Below are 24,731 nucleotides of genomic sequence, written 5' to 3'. Positions count from 1 at the left end.
AGCTCAAACAGCTTGCTATCAAAAGCACATATCCAATACTCGGGAGAGGCAGAGACAGAGACATCGATTAAATAAATGATCAAGGTTTTTCTACCCCTCAAGAAGGCTTCAAACAAGTTATTTCCCAGTAATGCTCCCTAAAAGGCACAAATCCAATTCCACACGTCACTAAATCTGCGTACAACTCATGTGCGAAGCGAGATGCAAATCTTTCCAGCAAAGTTGAACCCTACCAAAGACCTAATTTAATTAGTAAAATTAGCTGTAATGGAAACACCAGGAGTCAGATCAGACGTGACCCTACATTCTAGTGCTACTTAATAGAAAGGCCAGTTTGCCCACTGCTCAAGGGGAGACAACATATGCTTAGTTACTCTGACATTCAAGCCTCTCACTCAATATACCTTACACATCAATGTTTCCCAAACTCACCTTCATGTCGGTGCCCCCATGCTGCCTCTGGCTAAGGGCACCAAATGGATAGGTTCCACTTGCAGGGTTCAGGTCGGATCGAGCAGAGATGGCATTCTCTCCATTTGGAAAAGGGTAGCATTCCTCGCATCGCGACATGGGGTCCTCCGGGAAGTTATTATACCTGTGGGCAAAAAGATGAAGTGTATTGAGGACTAGTGGGGGCATAGTATGGGGTGGAGAGGAGGGAGCAGAGAAAAACATAGGCTGACAACTCCATTTGGCTTTCGGAATATCTCGAATAAGCCTGGGAAGTGGTATCAAAGCTGTGGCCCATTAACAGGACGGGTGCATAGCTGCAGAACAGAGAGCATTAAAAAGGCAATCTTACACTTCCCTTATGGCCCCACCACAAGCCGCCTACACTCATGTTCACACTTTTCCATCCTCTTCTCCCTTGTACTTAGTGTGCCCATACCTTCATCTTCAGTCTGACTCCTGCTTTTTTAAATGCCCTTCAGTGTTTGATATTTTGCCGTGGCAAGAACGAATGCAGCAATCGGCCCCTTTTCTGCTTGTCCTCTGAAGCCTCTTTCACTCTTGGCCCCCCGTGTAGAGCAATGTATTTTAAGTCCATTTCCTATCCATGCGTAACCCGTGCTGATGTGAGACACCTGGTTCCAATATATGCTGCAGTGACTCGCAGGACCCATGCTAGTGTTAAAATATTAATGGGAACCGATTTATTGGGGCTGTCCCAAGAGCCCTGTAGCAGTAGCAAGTAGTCCATGTTAGGGTAACCAGAGACTCAAGTTATTAGTGGACATGTGTGAATGGGCTCCAGGTTTTCCCTGTGGAAAGTGTGTAGTTTCTCTTCTTAAGAAGAGCACATGGGCAATAAGGGAAGAGTAAGGAGTTATTAGCATTCGAGTTCAGTTGACATAAGCAGCCTCATAGCTGTAGCTAGATTTGATATGGCTTCACTAAAAAGGTCCCAACATCCGGGGTTTAATCTAATTTCCACCCCCTTCACTGTTCATACAATGACACCAAAATAAATGTAGAAATCTCACATGTCTAGTGTTTATTTTTTGGCATACCAGTCTGCATTAATCCATATATTTTGGGGGCTTATTGGTACTGCGGGCGAAAAAGTGGCAACTAAGTATATTTCCACATTTAACTGATAAATACACTCCCACACTTTAATGTCTATATGATTTTAGCCATATGTACAGATCATAAGCTACTAAAATCTACGAGGGAAAGTATTCACCCCTGGTAAAAGTCTTCCCCACCGAGGGGTCTGTTGAACCTACTGTAATGGAGACCTCTAGTCTACTAGAGTTATTAAAGAATCTCACAAAAGCATAAACCTTTTTATGCATGGGTAATTATGAACTACTGGTTCAGGGCTGGCTCCGCCCCAGAGATTTCGAAGAAAGCATGGGCCAACACTATTTTAAAATTTTTAATTTTTTTAAAAACTCTTTTGAGTTCAGATGCTAAAGTTACTCAAGAGTACTGCTGTTTCCAAGTTGCAGTAATTCATAGACGGTAATATTATTGGTGATAATCAATCTGGCTTCTGGTTGGGTATTCAAATTACCATTGTGAATACTATTGAGTAAGGCGATCCCGGCTCTTCACAATTCTTTTTGTTACACTCCTTAATGAATGTGATACCTTGGATCACAAGACCCTTCTGACCAGGGTAAGCAGCTGGGTTGGGATCAGAGACCATCTGTAATAACCACACCCCCTTGGTAAAAAGACAAGATTTGTGGTTGGCTCAAAGAGGTAAAAAATGATTGTATAAAAAGACGTAAGTACTTACTTGAAGCCCAGCTTCTTAATAGTAGGAATCTTTGAGTCATAAACATTAGAATAATTTCCCACTGCATTCTGGGATCCGAAAGGACTCCTTCGCCATTACAGGTCTTAGGAATTATTCAAAATCCTTAGAGAGAGAAGCACCCAACACGTTCCTCATACTGCTAACCACTTTCTGGACGCCCATGTAGGTGAGTTTTTTTGAATTGCAGTTATGTGAAATATGAGAAAAGCACATGTTCCTGCCTAGGCTACATTGTAGCACATATGCAAAATCATCCTACATTAACCTCTAGCAGCAATGAGGAAAATGCAGCATAATAGGCTATCATTATGAGAGTTGAAAATATGTACTACTCCTTTACTGCTCCAGAAGTCTCAGCTACGCATGATTTTTTGTATTGGCAGCTGGCCTCGCAGTCTCAGTTCTTTTTGGAACTATAGTGAATGAGGAGAATAGTAAGTTGTTTTCTCTGAAGTCTGAGATATAAAACGGAGGAGCAAGGAGGATAATTTTGGACTTCAATAAATATTCCTACAATGCAGAACCAGGACTACAGGTACAGTAACCACTTATTCTACATCACAAGATCTTCACTGACAGTCATTTACATTAGAGTAGAAAGCAATATAAGAAACACTTAGATGTTCTCTGGCAAAGAGAATTCAGCTGATTGAATAATACTGAAGGCGACGCATATTCCAGCTTTAAAATTAAATAGATTTTTTTAGAGCTGCAGGACCAACTATAGAGTCGGCCTTTGTATTTGTATCAAGGCAAAAGTGTTTTGTAAATGTGTGTACCTACTTCCAGATAGAATCTTTACAAACCTCTGCTAGAGGGACATTGCGTAGTCATGCTGTGGTGACAAATTTACCTCTGGTGGAGTAAGCCTGTGGTTTTTAGGGCTCGCCTGCTGATGCGCTTGTGCACAGCTGGCGAAGCTCTATAGTGGCCAATCTAGAGTTTAACCACTGGCGATTCCATGCAGTGCATGTGCTTTTTAACTGATCAAGTATTTTACCAGAAAAGTCCCAGCAATGGCTCCGTTTTTCACCCTACTCGTCTCCTCTGTGCACAACCTCACTCACCCTCACACCCCCTCTCACCCTCACTTACCCCCTCTCACCCCCCTCACACACCCCCTCACACACCCCCTCACCCTCACTTACCCCCTCTCACCCCCCTCACACACCCCCTCACCCTCACACACCCTCGCAACCCTTACCCCCACCCACCCTCTCACCCTCACTTACCCCCTCACACCCGCTCACCCTCACTTACCCCCTCACCCTCACTTACCCCCTCACACCCGCTCACCCTCACTTACCCCCTCACCCTCACTTACCCCCTCACACCCGCTCACCCTCACTTACCCCCTCACACCCTCACCCTCGCACACCCTCACACACCCTCACACACCCTCACACACCCTCACACACCCTCGCACACCCTCGCACACCCACACCCACCCTCACACTCTCACACCCTCACACACCCTCACCCACCCTCGCACACCCTTGCACACCCTCGCACACCCTCGCACACCCACTCGCACACCCTCACTCACCCACTCGCACACCCTCGCACACCCACTCGCACACCCTCACTCACCCACTCGCACACCCTCACTCACCCACTCGCACACCCTCACTCACCCACTCGCACACCCTCACACCCTCACTCACCCACTCGCACACCCTCACACTCGCACACCCTCACACTCGCACACCCTCACCCACCCTCACACACCCTCCCACTCGCACACCCTCACACTCGCACACCCTCACACTCGCACACCCTCACCCACCCTCACACACCCTCCCACTCGCACACCCTCCCACTCGCACACCCTCCCACTCGCACACCCTCACACTCGCACACCCTCCCACTCGCACACCCTCACACTCGCACACCCTCACACTCGCACACCCTCACACTCGCACACCCTCGCACACCCTCACACTCTCACACTCGCACACCCTCACACTCGCACACCCTCCCACTCGCACACCCTCCCACTCGCACACCCTCACACTCGCACACCCTCACACTCGCACAGCCTCACACTCGCACAGCCTCACACTCGCACAGCCTCACACTCGCACAGCCTCACACTCGCACACCCTCACACTCGCACACCCTCACACTCGCACACCCTCACACTCGCACACCCTCACACTCGCACACCCTCACACTCGCACACCCTCACACTCGCACACCCTCACACTCGCACACCCTCACACTCGCACACCCTCACACTCGCACACCCTCACACTCGCACACCCTCACACTCGCACACCCTCACACTCGCACACCCTCACACTCGCACACCCTCACCCACCCTCGCACACCCTCACCCACCCTCGCACACCCTCACACTCGCACACCCTCACACTCGCACACCCTCACACTCGCACACCCTCGCACCCTCACCCACCCTCGCACACCCTCCCACTCGCACACCCTCCCACTCGCACACCCTCCCACTCGCACACCCTCCCACTCGCACACCCTCACACCCTCACACTCGCACACTCGCACACCCTCACACTCGCACACCCTCACACTCGCACACCCTCACACTCGCACACCCTCACACACCCTCACACTCGCACACCCTCCCACTCGCACACCCTCCCACTCGCACACCCTCCCACTCGCACACCCTCACACTCGCACACCCTCACACTCGCACACCCTCACACTCGCACACCCTCACACTCGCACACCCTCACACTCGCACACCCTCACACTCGCACACCCTCACACTCGCACACCCTCACACTCGCACACCCTCACACTCGCACACCCTCACACTCGCACACCCTCACACTCGCACACACTCCCACACCCACCCACACTCCCACACCCACCCACACACACCCACACCCACGCACTCACCCACACACTCACCCACACACTCACCCACACACACACCCTCACACACACCCTCACACACACCCTCACACACACCCTCACACACACCCTCACACACACCCTCACACACACCCTCACACACACCCTCACACACACCCTCACACACACACATCCTCACACTCACACACACCCTCACACTCACACACACCCTCACACTCACTCACACACACCCTCACACTCACACACACCCTCACCCTCACACACACCCTCACACTCACACACACCCTCACACTCACACACACCCTCACACTCACACACACCCTCACACTCACACACACCCTCTCACCCTCACACACCCTCTCACACTCACACACCCTCTCACACTCACACACCCTCTCACACCCTCTCACACTCACACACCCTCTCACCCCCTCACCCTCACACACCCCCTCACCCTCACACACCCTCTCACCCTCACACACCCTCACTCACCCGCAAACCCCTCATACACCCTCACTCACCCTCACACACCCCACTCTCACACACCCTCCCCCTCAAACCCCCTCCCCCTCAACCCCCCTCACCCTCAAACCCCAAAGTTGCAGATTGGCACTCCCGGCACCTGTTGAACGCCAGTGTTGGACAGGCCTCGTGGTAGGCCCGACCCCTCCCCGCATGGCGGGTCACGGATCACTGCTACCCCTGTTCCCCGGACAAGAACCACCCCTGCAGCCGCCGGGTCAACCCCCAGCTCTTCCCCGACAGGGCCCCGGCCCATAACAACAACATTCTCGGCTGGCCCGGGTTCCTTCCCGAACCACCGTCCCCGGCCCAGCCGCCATCTTGGAGCCGCCACGACCAGGCCTCGTGGCCACGGGTCGACCTCAACCTCAGGCCCAGCCAAGCCCCGACATCGAGGCACCACCGTCCCCCCAGGGGGTAAAGAGACCACTTGGCGAGTCAATGGAAGAAGGAGTGTCGATGGCTCTCCTCCGCCAGGTTTCGATCACCCCCCAGCCTCCCTGGGCGATGGCTCCACCCCCCTGCTGGGTGTCTGGACTCCCTCATCCCGGACCCCCCGACCTCCAAGTGCGAGGGTCCGGACATCAAAGGGCGCCAGACCTATAACTGGGGTAGCTCCAGAGCAGGAAGGCAGTTGTATCCTGGAGTCGAGAGACACAGAGACAAACTCATCCTGGGAGGCCTGCTGGCGCTGCCGCGGCCCCTCTTTGTGAACTGTCCTTGAAGGCCTGCTGGCGCTGCCGCGGCTCATCCTCGTCGTGAACCATCTTCGAAAGCCTGCTGGCGCTGCCGCGGCTCATCATCCTCGTGAACCATCTTCGAAAGCCTGTGGCGCTGCCGCGGCTCATCCTCGTGAACCATCTTCGTAGGCCTGCTGGCACTGCCGCGGCCCATCCTTGTGAACCATCTTCGATGGCCTGCTGGCGCTGCCGCGGCTCCTCCTCGTGAACCATCTTCGTAGGTCTGCTGGCGCTGCCGCGGCCCATCCTTGTGAACCATCTTCGAAAGCCTGCTGGCGCTGCCGCGGCTCCTCTGCGTGAACCATCTTCGAAAGCCTGCTGGCGCTGCCGCGGCCCCTACTTGCGAGCACTCCAGCTCGAGGATTGAGAGCTATACACCAGCTACCCCCTGTACCGGACCAGTACTGAGACTGTCCCGCTACCCCCTTTCCCCCAGAGACTAGAATTGACGAGATCATCGTATCCTTGTCTTGCTGTATCGTCAAGTTTACCCTGCCTAAGAATACCTATAAAAGTGTACAGAACCTATCTTGGTGTGGCGTCCATCTGTGGGGGGGTAGTTGCTTGTCCGTACGATCTAAGGAGAGGGCCCTCGCCAGGAGGCCTCTCCCCCTTGCTCGGCCGACCCTCCGGGTCTCCGTCTAACATTGGTGGCCAGCGGCGCGATCCGAGCCGACGCATAATCGTACGGAGAGTAACTCGCCCCACGTCGCACAGCAACAATGTCGACGAAAGAGATTGGAACAACCGCAAAATTCCAGATGGAACGGCTGGAAGAATACAGCCACAAGGAATTGAAACAATTCTGCATAGACTTGGGCATCGCTACCACGGGACTGAGCACCAAAGATGACCTCAAGCACGCCTTGGAGTCTTGGGTGGAGACGGGAGCGCCCCCACCCCAAAACGAAAGCATTGAGACCCCCGAAACAACGGCAACCCCCGAAGAAGAAAGAAGAACGGGCCTCTCTTCCGAGGAGGCCCAAGAACGGGAGAGGAGCCGGCTCCACGAGTTGGAACTGGCTCGACTCCGCTTAGATGGAGAACTAAAACTAGCAGAGAAAAAGATAGCCCTCGAACACTTACGGCTACGGGAAGAAGGGAAGAGAAAAAAAGCCAGAGGGAGCTGGAAGAGAAGAAACTAGCGTACGAACACGAGCGCAATTTAAAAGAGCTAGAAATTCGACGACAAAACAAGGACCTCGGCGTCCCCGAGAACCAGAACTCCGCTCCCCCTACGGACACCAAGGTCCACATTCCCAAAGACGTCGTCCGGGAGTACTACCGGAACGACGATATCCAGCAATGGTTCAAGGCCTACGAAGTTGCCATGATCTCCCACCGAATTCCACGGAAAGACTGGGGAGCCGGGTTGTGGGGGAGATTCGTCAACGAAGGAAGAGATGCCCTGCTACAACTCCCCGACGCAGAGATGACCTCCTACGACCACATGAAAGCCGCCCTGCTCACTCGCTATGGGCTCACCCCGAGATGTACCGGCAGCGATTTCGAGACTGTAAAAGAATCCCCGGTACCACCTGGGTAGAATACGTGAACTTTTTTAGGCGAGCCTTAGAGGGATGGATCAAAGGCAGCCAGGTCACCACCTACGAACAATTATTCGATCTCATCGTGTGGGAGCACCTTTTGAATAATTGTTTCGTGGAACTAAGGCAGCATCTCCTCGATAGCAAGCTGACCGAACCCAAGAAACTCGCCATCGAAGCGGATCGATGGGAGAGCACCCGGGTCCCCCGGAGTTGGCCGGGCGAACAAAACAGAGCCTCCCAGGGGTCCCACCGTCCGCGAGGAGGAGGAGGAGGAGGAGGAGGAGGAGGCCAGGATCGGGGCAGGGACACCGCCACGGTGCCCCCCACTAACAACCCCCCGTCCCCAGCCGGAAGAGGAAGCCCTCCGACGCAACCGGGATTCCGCTCCAACGTTGTCTGCCGCAAATGCCAGCGGCCCGGCCATTACGCCAATGATCCAAACTGTCTGAGAAACCAGTCCGTCCAGGCCCCGGGTCCAGTGAGCCGCCAGATCACCGCCGTCGCCCTCGGAGAGGAGCAAGGCGAAGAAGAAGCCGAAGAGTGTGAGCACTACCTGACCGAGTGGGAACCCGCAGCCATGTCCCTGGTATGTCTAGGAGACAGGGACATGGTCCCGCGGGCCCCCCTCCCAGCCAACACGCAGAAGTACAGCCAGTGGGTCACCATTAATGGACACCGGGCCGAAGCCCTCCGCGACACAGGGGCCAGCGTGACCGCAGTCCGTTGCCATCTGGTGACCCCCGATCAAATCCTGCCCAACGTACTTTGTCCAGTACGATCTGCCGACAATTCCGAGAGCCTGTGCCAGATGGCCCGCGTCCCCTTCGAGTGGGGGGGGGGAGTATCGGGCATGCTGAAGGTGACCGTCCGAGATGACGCCCCCGTGGACTGCCTCCTGGGGAACGATCTCGAGAGCTCCCCCTGGGCAGCCGTGGAGCGAAGAGAGCACCTGGGGATGCTTGGTCTGCCTGAATGGGTCTGCGCCACGACCTGATCCATGGCCGCCCGCGCCATCCCATCCACCGAAGAACCCGAGTGGCCCGAACCTCCACCCCCGGTCGTCACAGAAGAGACCACCCCTGAACCGGGTCCACTGGGGCCCGACAACGAAGACCCGAACCCACTCCAAGACCTCCCGGAGCTGGCCCAGTGGCGCCAAGAAGGTGGCCCCACTCAGGAACAATTCCGCCGGGAACAAAGAGCGTGTCCCTCCCTCGAGGGGCTCCGACAGCAAGCCATAGCCCAGAGCGCAAGGGATGCCTCGGGGCCCACTGGATCTATTGGGACAACGGGCTCCTCTACAGTGAGCAAAAGATTGCTGAACTGGGGGCCAGCCGGGTGCTGGTGGTCCCCTTCCAATTCCGAGACTTCCTCTTGAACCTGGCACACGATGTGCCGCTCGCCGGGCACCTGGGGCAGGACAAGACTTACAGCCGCCTGGTGACCCATTTCTACTGGCCTAAAATGCGGAACGATGTAGTAAACCACTGCCGGGCCTGCCCCACCTGCCAGGCCAGCGGGAAGAGCGGCCGGAAAATAAAAGTGCCTCCCTACAACCCTTTCCCATCTTCACCACTCCCTTTGAGAGGGTGGGGATCGACATTGTGGGGCCCCTGGAGCCCCGGACAGCGCAAGGTCACCGGTTCATACTCGTCCTGGTGGACCATGCCACCCGCTATCCCGAGGCCATCCCTCTCCGAACCGTGACAGCGCCCGTGGTGGGCCGAGCCCTGATGGGGATCTTCTCGCGGGTGGGCTTCCCCCGAGAGGTCGTCAGTGATCGAGACACAAACTTTATCTCCAGATACATGAAGTCCCTATGGCAACAGTGTGGGGTCACCTACAAATGTACGACCCCTTACCACCCGCAAGGAAACGGACTAGTGGAACGATTCAATCGCACCCTCAAGAGTGGAGAAGTGTGGCTCAATGGTTAGAGCGGCAGACCTTGATGCAGAGCGCTGGCCAGGGACCAGGGTTCGATTCCCGCCTCGGCTGGATTGAGCTTAAATTCCTCTGACCGGATATTCTCGCCTCAGTGCCGAATCTAAGCATGGGCCCCACGCTGCAACTCTGGGCAATAGCTTGCTTAGTCTCCACAACGGCCCCCGATACACAAGGGATGCCTGGTTTCACCATGGGATGCCCAGGAGTGGACACCTCACAAGGAAAAGCCAGGAGGGGTTCCCTTGTGGTAGGAGTACAAGCGCCGGGATGCTTACGGGTTACTGTTCGCGCTATACAAATACAACACATTTACATTTACACATTTACAAGGGTATGATCATGGGCCTGGAAGAGCCCCTATGCCGCCAATGGGACGTGCTGCTCCCATGCCTCCTGTTTGCCTACCGAGAGATCCCACAGAAGTCCCTGGGATTCAGCCCCTTCGAGCTCCTGTATGGGCACCCCGTCCGAGGTCCCCTCAGCCTGGTCAAGGAAGGGTGGGAGGTGACCCCCCAGAAGACTCCCCCTGAAGTGTACAAGTACCTCCTGACCCTCCGGAACCATACTCGGCGGTTCAGGGAACTCGCCAAAGCCAACCTCGAAGCCAGCCAAGAAGACATGAAACGATGGTGCGATCAAAATGCCTCATCCATCGAGTTCGAGCCGGGACAACAGGTCTGGGTCATGTCCCCGGTCGAACCTTGCGCCCTCCAGGACAAATGGACAGGACCCTTCAAGGTGGTGGAGCGAAAGGGCCCCGTCACCTACCTGGTAGACCTGGAGTCCCCCCGGAACCCTCTCCGGGTCCTCCATGCCAACAGACTTAAGCCTCACTTTGTGCGCTCTGAACTTAGCCTTCTGATGGCGACCGACAGTGGGGCTGAAGAGGATTCAGAGCCCCTTCCCGACCTCCTGAGGACCCGCGAGAAAGACGGCTCCGTGGAAGGAGTCCACCTCTCCGCTGCCCTGTCTCCAGCACAACGCCAAGACTGCCGAGACTTGCTACAGCAATTTGCCGACCTGTTCTCCCTCATCCCTGGGGTCACCCCCTGGTGCCTCCACGATGTCGACACTGGGGATAGCCCCCCTATCTGGCACAGAGCCTACAGAGTACCTGATCGGGTACGCGCCTGCATCCAGTCAGAAGTATCCAAGATGCTGGCCCTGGGAGTAATCGAGCCCTCCGACAGTCCCTGGGCCAGCCAATCGTGCTGGTCCCCAAGGCCGCCGCCCCTGGCGTCGCCCCAGAACTCAGGTTTTGCGTAGACTACCGGGGCTTGAACGCCGTAACCCGAACAGACGCTCACCCCATCCCACGAGCGGATGAACTGATCGACCGCATGGGGGCCGCCCGCTACCTGAGCATCTTTGACTTGACCGTGGGCTACTGGCAGATCGGCCTCAGCCCGGGTGCCCAGGAGCGATCCGCCTTCTCCACTCCGGATGGCCACTACCACTTCAAAGTGATGCCCTTCGGAATGAAAAACGCCCCCGCCACCTTCCAGAGGCTCGTAAACAAAGTGTTGGCGGGGCTGGAGGAGTTCAGCGCCGCCTATCTGGACGATATTGCTGTGTACAGTCACCACTGGGCAGAACACCTCCGGGAGGTCCTGACCGCCCTCCGGCAAGCAGGACTAACAATCAAGGCCAGCAAGTGCCAAATCGGCCAAGGGTCCGTGACCTACCTGGGGCACCAGGTGGGAAGTGGCCAGGTGGCCCCTCTCCAACTCAAGATCGCTGCCATTCAGGCTTGGGAGCCCCAGGTCACCCAAACAGAGGTCCGAGCCTTCCTGGGGCTCACCGGATACTACCGGCGCTTCATAAAAGACTATGGCAGTATTGTGGGGCCCCTCACAGAACTCACGTCCAAGAAGAACCCCCCGAAAGTACACTGGACTCCTGAGTGTCAGGCCGCCTTTGATAACCTCAAATCAGCCATGTGCACGGCCCCCGTGCTCCAAGCCCCCGACGACAGCCAGGAATTTGTAGTACAAACAGATGCCTCCGATCACGGCGTTGGGGCCGTCCTCTCCCAAATCAACACCGAGGGAGTTGACCAGCCAGTGGCCTTCATCAGCCGACGCCTGCTGGCCCGAGAACAACACTGGAGCACCATAGAGCGAGAGGCCTTCGCCGTGGTGTGGGCCCTCAAGAAGCTCCGGCCCTATCTCTTCGGTACCCATTTTCGGGTGCAAACAGACCACCGTCCTCTGCAATGGCTGATGCAGATGCGGGGAGAGAACCCGAAGCTTTTGCGTTGGTCCATCTCCCTGCAGGGGATGGACTTCACTGTGGAGCATCGCCCCGGCAACGACCACGCCAACGCAGACGGCCTGTCCCGCTTCTTCCGCCTCGGCAAGGAGATTACCCAAGAGGATGGGCGACTCTCCCTGCCTTCAGCTGGGGGGGACGCATGTTGGACAGGCCTCGTGGTAGGCCCGACCCCTCCCCGCATGGCGGGTCACGGATCACTGCTACCCCTGTTCCCCGGACAAGAACCACCCCAGCAGCCGCCGGGTCAACCCCCAGCTCTTCCCCGACGGGGCCCCGGCCCATAACAACAACATTCTCGGCTGGCCCGGGTTCCTTCCCGAACCACCGTCCCCGGCCCAGCCGCCATCTTGGAGCCGCCACGACCAGGCCTCGTGGCCAAGGGTCGACCTCAACCTCAGGCCCAGCCAAGCCCTGACATCGAGGCACCACCGTCCCCCAGGGGGTAAAGAGACCACTTGGCGAGTCAATGGAAGAAGGAGTGTCGATGGCTCCCCTCCGCCAGGTTTCAATCACCCCCCAGCCTCCCTGGGCGATGGCTCCACCCCCCTGCTGGGTGTCTGGACTCCCTCATCCCGGACCCCCCGACCTCCAAGTGCGAGGGTCCGGACATCAAAGGGCGCCAGACCTATAACTGGGGTAGCTCCAGAGCAGGAAGGCAGTTGTATCCTGGAGCAGAGAGACACCAAGAGGAACTCATCCTGGGAGGCCTGCTGGCGCTGCCGCGGCCCCGCTTTGTGAACTGTCCTTGAAGGCCTGCTGGCGCTGCCGCGGCTCATCCTCGTCGTGAACCATCTTCGAAAGCCTGCTGGCGCTGCCGCGGCTCATCATCCTCGTGAACCATCTTCGAAAGCCTGCTGGCGCTGCGGCGGCTCATCCTCGTGAACCATCTTCGTAGGCCTGCTGGCGCTGCCGCGGCCCATCCTTGTGAACCATCTTCGAAGGCCTGCTGGCGCTGCCGCGGCTCCTCCTCGTGAACCATCTTCGTAGGCCTGCTGGCGCTGCCGCAGCCCATCCTTGTGAACCATCTTCGAAAGCCTGCTGGCGCTGCTGCGGCTCCTCTGCGTGAACCATCTTCGTAAGCCTGCTGGCGCTGCCGCGGCCCCTACTTGCGAACACTCCAGCTCGAGGATTGGAAGCTATACACCAGCTACCCCCTGTACCGGACCGGTACTGAGACTGTCCCGCTACCCCCTTTCCCCCAGAGACCAGAGTTGACGATATCACCGTATCCTTGTCTTGCTGTATCGTCAAGTTTACCCTGCCTAAGAATACCTATAAAAGTGTACAGAACCTATCTTGGTGTGGCGTCCATCTGTGGGGGTGGTAGTTGCTTGTCCGTACGATCTAAGGAGAGGGCCCTCGCCAGGAGGCCTCTCCCCCTTGCTCGGCCGACCCTCTGGGTCTCCGTCTAACAGCCAGTGTATGGAAATTGGATCCTCAGGTGTTCTCGCGACTTGCAGACAAATGGGGTCCCTTTACTGTGGACCTGTTTGTGTCCCGCCTGGATCATCAGCTCCCAAGGTTTTTCAGTTGGCGCAAGCGACAGACGCATTCCTGCAGGATTGGTCGAGTGAGCAGGGGTATGCGTTTCCCCCGTTCTCCATGATAACGCGAGTGTCGGCGTTGCTTCGCCGTCAGTCGGCGGAGGTGGTCCTGATCTCTCCATGGTGGAGGTCTCAAGTTTGGTTTCCAGTTCTTCTGGAACTTTCTTGGGATTTTCCAATCCTTCTCCCCCACTCTCCTCACATTCTGCTCAGTCCGGAAGGGTCTCCTCACCGGCTAGTCCAGGAGGGATCGCTGCGTCTGATGGCATGGCGGATCTCCGGCATTCCTGGACGCTCCCAGGCCTTTCGGGAAAGGCAGGGGACCTGCTCTCCAAGGCATGGGCAGATAACACGACCAGAAGGTATCGATCAGCCTGGCATCGATGGCGTCGCTGGTGTGTGCGACGGAGTTTCGATCCCGTGGGGGCGGATGTAGTTCAGGTGCTTAATTTTTTAGCCGGCTTAGCGGAGGATGGCCTAGCTTACAGGTCCATCAACACCTTCCGCTCTGCTATTTCTGCCGGACACGACCTGGTGCAGGGGTCCCGATTGGGGAGCACCCTCTGGTGTGCAGGCTCCTGAGAGGGATCCGTCTCTCCTTGCCTCCGGAACCACGCTATTCTGTCCTGTGGGACGTCAACCGAGTTCTCAACTTGTTCTTGTCTTGGCAACCAAATAGGTTTCTATCTCGCAAAGAGCTCACGGCTAAATTGGCAATGCTGTTGTGCCTGGTGTCTTGCAGGAGTGTTGCTGACATTCGTGCCTTAGACATTACGGCTAGAGTTTTCTCCCCGGATGGGGTGTCATTCACAGTGAGTAGGAAGACTAAGTCCATGTCGAGAGTGATCTCTTACCCAGCTTTTTCAGATTCCCCATAACTGTGCGTTGTACAGTGCCTCCGTGCTTATGAGGATTTAACAGAAGATACTCGCCCCCCAGGCGAGAGACAGTTACTCATTGCCCTACGTAAACCGTACAAGGCCGTGTCTTCCCCAACTATCGCCAGATGGGTGCGTTGGGTGATGCAGGAGGCAGGAATCGACACCGAGCAATTTGGTGCACACTCTGCGAGAGGGGCTATGGCCTCTAAAGCTTTTGCCCTTGGGGCTCGATTGGAGGATTTATTGAGAGCGGCCGATTGGTCCTCGGACTCCACCTTTAAGAGATTCTATTTCAAGCCAGTGTTGGAAGTGGCTCGGCTGGTGGTCGACAAGCTTTGAACTGGCATAATCCGAAGCCTCCGGTCCTGCCATAGAATGAGAATTTGCCTAGTCTTGGTGCTGGTAAGTTCCAATTCTATTAAGGACTCGGAGGCGAGGATTATCTCCCCCAATGACTTCATGGAAGTGGACCCTCCCCGTAAGGAATGCAAGTAATTTGTTTTCCTGCTCCCTTTTGGCTATGTATGCTATGGATTGATATGATCTCTCGCCTTGTATATGTCACTGAGTCGAGTTCATGGTCGGTATCTGACACTGCGTTTTTTGCAGGAAACGACGGTACCAAACAAGATGCATGAGATTGTCGGAGCATGGGCTTCGCACGAAGGAAGAGGAAGCAGCTGCAGGGCATGATGGGAGATGCAGGAGTGCGGAGAGCGACAAAGGACTGCCATTGTGACTCTTTGTTTTCCCTATTGTTCATGGGAAATGTAGTTTACAAAGTGTTTTCTTGCTGCTGTTTGCCATAAAGTGAAGAAAGTAAGGCATAATCCTCGCCCCCGAGTCCTTAATAGAATTGGAACTTACCAGCACCAAGGCTAGGCAAATTCTCATTATCACTCAGCACCACCACATTATCACTCAGCACCACTCAGCACCCTCGCACACCCCCTCACCCACCCTCGCACCCCTGACCCTCACCCACCCTCACTTACCCTCACCCACCCTCTCACCTTCACTTACCCGCTCACCCTCACTTACCCACTCACCCTCACACACCCGCTCACCCTCACACACCCGCTCACCCTCACACACCCGCTCACCTCACACACCCGCTCACCCTCACACACCCTCTCACCCTCACACACCCTCTCACCCTCTCACCCTCACTCACCCTCTCACACTCTCTCACCCTCACACACACTCTCACCCCCTCAGCACCGCCACATTATCACTCAGCACCACCACATTATCACTCAGAACCACCACAGCAACACTCAGCACCATCGCACCCCTGACCCTCACCCACCCTCTCACCCTCACTTACCCTCACCCACCCTCTCACCCTCACTTACCCCCACCCACCCGCTCACCCTCACTTACCCGCTCACCCTCACTTACCCGCTCACCCTCACACACCCTCTCACCCTCACACACCCTCTCACCCTCACACCATCCTCACTCACCCTCTCACCCCCTCAGCACCACCACATTATCACTCAGCACCACCACAGCACAACTCGGCACCACCACAGCACAACTCGGCACCACCACAGCACAACTCGGCAGCACTCAGCAGCACCACATCATCACTCAGCAGCATCACCACAGCATCACTCAGCAGCATCACCACAGCATCACTCAGCAGCACCACCACAGCATCACTCAGCAGCACCACCACAGCATCACCACCACAGCATCACTCAGCAGCACTACCACAGCATCACTCAGCAGCACCACCACAGCATCACTCAGCAGCGCCACCACAGCATCACTCAGCAGCGCCACCACAGCATCACTCAGCAGCGCAACCACAGCATCACTCAGCAGCGCAACCACAGCATCACTCAGCAGCGCAACCACAGCATCACTCAGCGCAACCACAGCATCACTCAGCGCAACCACAGCATCACTCAGCGCAACCACAGCATCACTCAGCGCAACCACAGCATCACTCAGCGCAACCACAGCATCACTCAGCGCAACCACAGCATCACTCAGCGCAACCACAGCATCACTCAGCGCAACCACAGCATCACTCAGCGCAACCACAGCACCACTCAGCACCACCACAGCACCACCATAGCACCACCACAGCACCACCATAGCACCACTCAGCGCAACCACAGCATCACTCAGTGCAACCACAGCATCACTCAGCACCACCACAGTATCACTGGTTCAAATCTGTTCTCTCAATGTTTCAAGCTTTATTACAAATCACAAAAAGATGTTAATATTTCACTTCTGTTCTTCGATTTTCGTCACAATAAAAAACACTGAACATAATCTTCACAAAAGTTATTTACAAAAGTTTAAGCTATTGGCATTACAAATTAGATACATTATTTAAGTATTAATTATTTTAAAAAAATTAAAAGCCATTGATATTTGTAATATCAATACATCTAATTCACGTAAATACAAAACATGTTGCATTACAAATGCTATAGGTGTCACATTTGCAAAAGTTATAACTATTGGCATTGTAAATGACAAAGCTATTAATTTAGCTATTTTAAAAAATAATGCATAAATAAAAAAAAATCATTTATAATACCAATAGCTCAAAGTTTCCTAATGCGAGCCCTATTGCATTTCCAATGCTTGTTATGGCTAGGATTGTTTGCTGATAGCACAGATCTAGGAGACCTACCATCCACCTGGAGATTTATTGTTTAGAGATAGCCAGACCACGAAATATGAGACCATAATTAACAAATAGCCGATTTGACTTTCTTAATGTTTTGGTCTATCTAAATAAACACTAGGGGCTCTTAACACAGAAGAGTGCATGCCATGTTCTGCTAGGATTAGGAAAGAAAGTTAAAAGGGTAGGGAAAATCCGATATTATAACACACAGGGTTACTGAAAGAGGGGTTTATCCTACCAAACTGGAGGAGCTTCACCAAGTGTGCAAAATGCTGACAGTCGAGCCGCTCGTGGATTACCGGCTAATAAAGATCACTGTCAATATTGTATTAATGGGCGAGTCATTTGCCATTCGGGTCGTATTATCAAGGTCATTGTCTGTGGATATGATGTATTTTAACAAGTGGACAGTGGTATGAGGGCTCTGTATTCACTGATGGGGGAGGATAACTAGAAAATAGAATAGGTCTTTACATATTGGTGCCATAGGTGAAAACTGAGGATAAGAATAATACACCCAGTAAACCACCAGGTTGAATGTAAGGCTAGTATTTGATTTTATTAGGAAAGCAGAGTGACCGCTTATCTCTGGTCCTGACGAATGCCCACAAACTTTAGTCATTAAGGGCAGAAACATGTTGACCCCTTGAGATAGGGTAGCTGTTACCCCCTGTACAATATATATATATATCACGTTATAGTTAGTTGGACTCACTATAACTTGCGTGTGCAATGCACTGCTGATGACGTCACATATTACATCACTCATGACATGGTCAGTGACATCACTCATGACATCACTGATGACACCATCCAGTGAATGTGTGTCTTTCTGAAAAATAAATATTAGTGAGTAATGTTTAAATTTTTAAATATATGTATTAGTGTTTCACTTTGTGTAAAAGTAGCTGCATGGGTCGGTGAGTAGGTACAGGTGTATGTACATGGGTTATTAGATGTTTTATTAGTATCAGTATGAGTGTTTGTATTGTTTAGTGTTGGAATTACTTACAACATTGATGCATGAGTGACTGACTCATTTTGTATGTATTTTGAAGACTACATATGTGCAGGACTGTATGGTTGAATAGTGTGTATATGTGTATGTTAGTGAGTAAATGACTGTCTCACTCGTGTTTTAAACAGTAACTACATATGTTTTAATCTAGAATATGTGAATATTGATGCATATAAGTGAGTATATGTGAGAGTAAGAGATTGTAAGAGTTCCTGTTTAAATAAGTATGTGTTTTGAAAAGTGATTGTTTAAGAGAATATATATGTGTAATTTTCAATAGAAGTAAGGTGGTAGTGTGTGTATTGATCTATATGCAAATAAATGGATGTTCAATAGTTTATTTGCATCTGTGAGTATGTGTGTAAGTAACTTTTGGATGACTGTCGGTGTGTAACAGGATGTATAGGTGTATCACTTCATATGATGAGTGAGTATATGTATGAGTGACTATATAGAACTGTTGGTGAATGAGGATGTGTATATAGATAGTGGAATTACTGAATTGGTTGTAACTGATATGGGTATCTCAATTTTATTTAAATTTAGTTCCTATTTTTGAATATGTGTTTCAAGTGTTACATTACAGTGAAAGGAGGTCTGTCACTATGTCACAAGAATGGTGTCATCAGTGATGTCACTGACCATGTCATGAGTGATGTAATATGTGACGTCATCAGCAGTGCATTGCACGCGCAAGTTATAGTGAGTCCAACTAACTATAACGTGGGAATTTCAATGGTTTTATGTCAGTAAAATTTCCAGCTAACTATAACTGGTGTGAAACCTATGGTTTTTTCAGTGAATTTATTAGGTTTTTTAAATGCAAATTCCTAACTATGGGGCCGATTATGATCGCGGACGGAGGCAAGTCCGTCCGCGATTATTGAGGAGGAGGGGACGTCCGCATGGGCTGCGGAGTCCCCTCCTGTGCGATTAGGATGTGACCGCCAGGGTGGCGGTCACATCCTCTATTTTTAACATTGCGGCGGGTGCGGCTTCAAGCTGCACCCGTGGCAATGTTAAAAATGCACGCATTGCATTTGCATGCAGAAAGAGGCAGGCACCGCGCGGTGCCTGCCGCTTTCTGCATACAAATGCAGGGGGGTACCATAGGTACCCCCCATGTGCACCCCCCAACCCCCTTCACCTAGGGGGCACGCAACGGGCCCCCGCAGTGAAGTTACACATGCTTTTCCACGGCGGAAAAGCCGCCGCGGAAAAGTATGTTTGCAGGCACATACTAATCTGGCGGACGGTGTCTGAGAGACACCGTCACCAGATTAGTGCTTTTCCTCCGCGGTTGTAAGCCAACCGCGGAGGAAAAGCTGCGGACGGAAACCAGGACCCACCAGCCATCCTAATGTGGCGGTGGGTCTTTGGTGGGTCCGCTGCTGCGCTGCGTTGTTCTTTAGAACACTCTGGGACATTCTGTCATTGGGCTATATTTGGGCTACATCTGGCTAATATTTTGGCTACATTTGTTTTTTTCGTCTCTGGTGGCCATCTTTGGGCTACATTTGGCTACATTGGGCTACATTTGGCCCCCTTTGATATCTGCCAATTTTGACCTGAGGAACTCAGTGGAAGACAGCTACTCCTCCTTCTGCCGGTCTATTACCGAGTCACTCGATAACATCGTGCCTCTTCGGGAAAGCAAGAGCGAGGGTGAATCGGGCCTTTCCTTGGTATACGGTGGAGCTACAACACCTGAAGCTGAGCTGTAAACGGGCAGAGAGAGCATGGAGAAGGGAGTATTCCCCCTCGGCCAAAGTCTCGTTTAGACTTGCACTGAGAGGTTATAAGGAGCAGATCAAGCAGGCTAAGGCGACCTTTATACAAACGTCCTTATTACAGGCGCCTAATAAATCTCAAGCCCTGTTTAAAATTGTCAAGGACTTGTCCCACCCGGTCTGTGCGGCTAACTCAGTGCGGGCCTCTCAGGCTTTATGCGACTCGCTGGCGTTGGCTTTCGAGGAGAAGACCGCCAAGATCCTGGCTGGCCTAACACTTCCTGCAACTGAGGAGGCCTGCCCTGCTAGCCTCGCTGACAGGGGGCGGGGAGCCCTGGGTAGCTCACCCAGTCGACCCCAGCAGGTCGTGGTGGGAGCTCCGGGGGAGCAGCCCAGCCGACCCCAGACTGTCACTGGCGCTTTCGATCTGGGTGCTCCGAGCGGCTCACCCAGTCGACCCCAACCGTTGGGTATGGGAGCTCCGGGGGAGCAGCCCAGTCGACCCCAGACGCATACTGGTGTCTCTGATCTGGGAGCTCCGGGCAGCTCACCCAGTCGACCCCAGCCGGTTGGTGTGGGAGCTCCGGGGGAGCAGCCCAGTCGACCCCAGACGCATACTGGAGTCTCCGATCTGGGAGCTCCGGGCTGCTCACCCAGTCGACCCCAGACGGCCGTCTTGGCCTCTGGGTCGGGGGACTTGAGCACCTCACCCAGACCACCACGGTTGAACTCTTTCCCCAGCCCGTCCTTTGAAGAATTTTGTAAAACGGCTTTCACGGTTTCATCTGGATCTCCGCTTGACCCACTGCCCCCCAAATTTTGGAAGACTTTTCAGGAAGAATTGTTTCCGCCTTTGTTCTCAATCTGTCTTCAATCTCTGAAATCGGCGTCTGTCCCAGATTGCTAGAAACTAGCAGTGGTGTCGCCTCTGCTAAAAAAGCCAACCTTGGATCCAGCCGGCCTTTCCAACTACAGGCCGATCTCCTTACTTCCCTTTCCAATTAAGATCTTGGAGAAGTGGGTAACTCGCTCTCTTTCCGGCTACCTGGAACACATTGGGTGGTTCGATGAGGACCAGTTTGGCTTCCGACCTGGTCATGGGACGGAGACCGCACTTGTGACCGTGCTGGACAATCTGCGTTCGCGTGTCGACAGTGGTCGGGCAGCCTTTTTGGTGCTGCTCGACATGTCGGCCGCGTTCGACACGGTCTGCCATCGGACCCTGGTTCGAAGGCTGGAAGAGTGCGGGATTTGCGAGGGGGCTAGAGACTGGCTGATTTCATATCTTGAGGGCAGGCAACAGCTGGTGGCACTTCCGCCTTTCAGCTCGGAGCCAAGGAAAAGCCCGATATTGTTCAACCTGTACCTTCGTCCACTTGTCCAGCTAATAAAATCTTTTGGGGTCTAGGCATTTAATTATGCCGATGACACTCAGCTGGTGTTTTCCTTGGAAGGGAACAATGCGATCTCGCTGAGCACCTTCCATCGCTGCATGGCAGCCACAGCGGATTGGCTTCGAGCAAATTCCTTGCAATTCAATAGCTCGAAGACGGAGGTGCTCCACTGCTCCACTGATCGGATCTCGCGGGCTCTACCCACCGATTTCTGGCCTAGCACTTTTTCCGAACCAGTGTTGGCATCGGAGTCAGCTCGTAATCTTGGGGTCATGTTTGGCCCTAACTTACAACTAGACCTACATGTCAATAAAACCACGGGAACATGTATGATGCTGCTCCGTATGCTACGCAGAGTTTTGCCTCTGCTCCCCGCTCAGTCCAGGCCGGAAGTAGTCCGTGGGACCATTTTAAGTCGGCTTGATTATTGTAATGGTCTTCTCCTGGGGGCCCCAAAAAACTTGATAGGGAAGCTGCAGAGGGTGCAGAATATGGCTGCTAAACTGGCCCTCTCACGACCCAGATCTAGCTCTTCTACTCTTGCGCTTCGTGATCTGCATTGGCTCCCGGTAGATCTACGGGTCCAATTTAAAGCGGCCTGTTTGGTGTTTAGAGCGGTACACCTCCTGGGCCCTATCCCCTTACAAAACATGTTTGCATGGTATTCCGCCCCACGGCTTTTGCGGTCGTCATCGGCTCACCTTCTAGTGGTGCCTAGGTTTCAAAGAGTGAGGATGGGCGGCCGCTCATTTAGAGTAGCGGCAGCCAAATTGTGGAACTCTCTCCCACTCACTCTCAGGAGCTACCAGGACTATCTTCCGTTCAGGAAGGCCTTAAAGACTTATCTCTTTCCCAAGTAATGGCTGTGCGTCTGTGCTTGTCTAGTGCGGGGATTCTCTGATCAAAGCGCCAGGATGCCCTCTGGGTGACAGGTCTGCGCTCTATAAGTATACTAAATAAATAAAATAAATAAACATATATATAACCCAATGTAGCCCAATACATATTTTTTCAAAGTTAACTTTCGTTAAAACCACTTGAGCATATATCTTGAGACATAGCAAAGGCACATCGGGCTACCAGTCCCTACAATTTTTTCCTAATTTTTTTTTTAATATATATATATATTTTTTTTTTTGCCTTGGTGCGCTACCGGTGCGCGCCCCGGGGAGCGCACCGGAAAGCGTAATTATATGAAGCGCCCCGGGGCGCGCACCGGGTAGCGTCCTGTAAGCGCCATTATCGCGAACGAAAACATGATCGTGACGTATCGCGTAGCCGCGTCTGCGTGAAACGCACGGCATAAGCGCACCCGGAAGCACTCGTGCGAATACGATCGCGCATCGTAAACTTCCGAATCGCTTACGCTACGTGACCCGGAGCGCGCCCCCGGGCGCGCAGCGTAAGCGCGTCGGGTCATGTGACCTGAAAATAACACTTTTCATTGGTTCATAACAGTTTTGGTTTCATAATAATGAAGCCACTGGTCATGTTACCTGAAAATAACACTTTTCATTGGTTCAAAACATTTTTTTTTCCTTCTGATGAAAGACCCCATCTTTTTTCCTTCTTCTGACTTTGTCCTTTGACTGAGGAAGACCTGCTTGTACCTCTCTGTACCATTTTGATCTTTATAATGGCTTCAGTAGCAGCAGTAGCTGGTGCATCTGCACCACCACCATCACCAAAACAACCAAGAGGACCACCACAAGATTTCATTGGTGGTCAACAAGAGGAGGAGGAGGAGGAGGAGGAGGAGGAAGAAGGGAGGAGAACATTTCTCCAAGAACAAAATACCCCATACCAGCCCAGACCACACATTATTTGGGAGTTTTTTCGGTTCCACAGGGGAAGAAAAAGGTAAATGCAGCCAAGGTGACTTGCTTGATCTGTGACATGGAACTTTCTAGGGGGAACCCTAATAAAAAATATACCTTTGGAAATCACACGATGATCCGCCACATGCAGCGCAAGCATCCTATAAACTATTCTGCTGCAGAGATGAGGGAACTGGCCAGTAAACCTCCCCAATCAACAAGAACCAGCTCAAAAAGGAAGCAACCCACTGCGTCTGCACCAGAGGAAAGTGAGACGATGCCGGGCATTCAGCCCTGATTTGCAGATTTCAGAATCACATGTAAATATTGTGGGAAGACCATCTCCTACGGAGAACAGAGCGTAAAGCTCATCGTTCTTGCTGGGGACAACCACAAATGCCCCAATCAACCCTAATTATTTCTTTTCTTTTTTGCTCCAGTTGAGCCATTTTCAATTCCCTGTTTTTTCGTTTCTCCCCTCGAAAAATACAAAAACAATATAAAAGTGTTCTGAAAACCCCAAAAAAGTACAAAATGGTTCAAAAAACATTAAAAAAAATATAAAACAGCAAAAAGAAGAAAAAAAAACAGTTCTTTTTAGAACTACCTCCAATTTCAAAAAAAGGCTACATTTTTTAAAAACTCTATTATTCATTTTTCCTAATGGTACGCTCCTCGGTCCGCTTCCCGGTGCGCGTGCCGGGCGCTCCCCCTGCGCAAATCCCCCAAAAATAATATTTTTTTGGGGCCCCGCTGGGCCCTTTTATGGCCCCCACATCAAACCTAGGGGGTCAGGGGGGGGTCTATCCCTGCCCCCTTATGGTCATTTCCCCCTTTTTTTTTCCACCTCTTGCGTCTCTATCCTACCGAGACACAAGATGGCGGCCGCTCCGCACTGTTTCGAATGTTTACAGACACCCGAGGGCCAATCCGCTTTCTGTGCGCAAGTCGCGTGGCGAGCCCGGAGCGCTCCCCGGAGCGCGTACCGGGGCGCTGCCATAGATATATATATTTTTTTGAACCTAAAATACTCAAAATCCACTGGAACACATATCTTGAGACATAGCAAAGGCACATCGGGCTACCAGTCCCTACAATTTTGCCAAGTTTGGTGGAAATCCATTCAGCCATTCGGGCTAAAAGTGAGGTCGACTGCCCTATGGAAATTAACATGGGGAAAACAGGTTTTGGGACCCCCCTTTTATCTCGGCCCCCACTTGACGCATCGCCCCCAAACTTTCAGGGAAGGACCGGAGCTCGACGAGGCCATTTTGAGGAAATTTTCAGGCAGATTCGTCAACCGGCGCCAAAGTTATTCCAAATAGAATTTTGACATTTAACATTGAAAAACATCCTAGCTATAACTACCTACTGGCGACCGCCAGTAGGATATATATATATATATATATATATATATATATATATATACATATACATACATACATACATATACATAGTATATATATATAATGTATATGTGTATATATATATATCCAAAACTAAAGGTAGCCCCCAAATGAGAGAAGCCAGCCGGCA

At 52.8% G+C, this 24,731-nt stretch overlaps 1 protein-coding gene across 1 annotated transcript in view; it reads right to left on the bottom strand.

Moving 5' to 3' along the window:
• PLBD2 (phospholipase B domain containing 2) overlaps window positions 1-24,731 on the bottom strand; it is a 277,840-nt gene that overhangs the window by 2,714 nt on the left and 250,395 nt on the right. Inside the window, exon 11 of the mRNA XM_086943253.1 lies at window positions 433-595. Coding sequence (XP_086799379.1) covers window positions 433-595 — 163 coding nt within the window. The remainder of the gene's footprint in view (window positions 1-432; window positions 596-24,731) is intronic.

The sequence above is a fragment of the Lissotriton vulgaris genome, chromosome 11 (genome assembly GCF_964263255.1).
Source record: "Lissotriton vulgaris chromosome 11, aLisVul1.2, whole genome shotgun sequence".
Taxonomy (NCBI): domain Eukaryota; kingdom Metazoa; phylum Chordata; class Amphibia; order Caudata; family Salamandridae; genus Lissotriton; species Lissotriton vulgaris.
The sequence above is the reverse complement of the archived record's forward strand: the minus strand, read 5'-3'. Positions and strand labels throughout refer to the sequence as shown.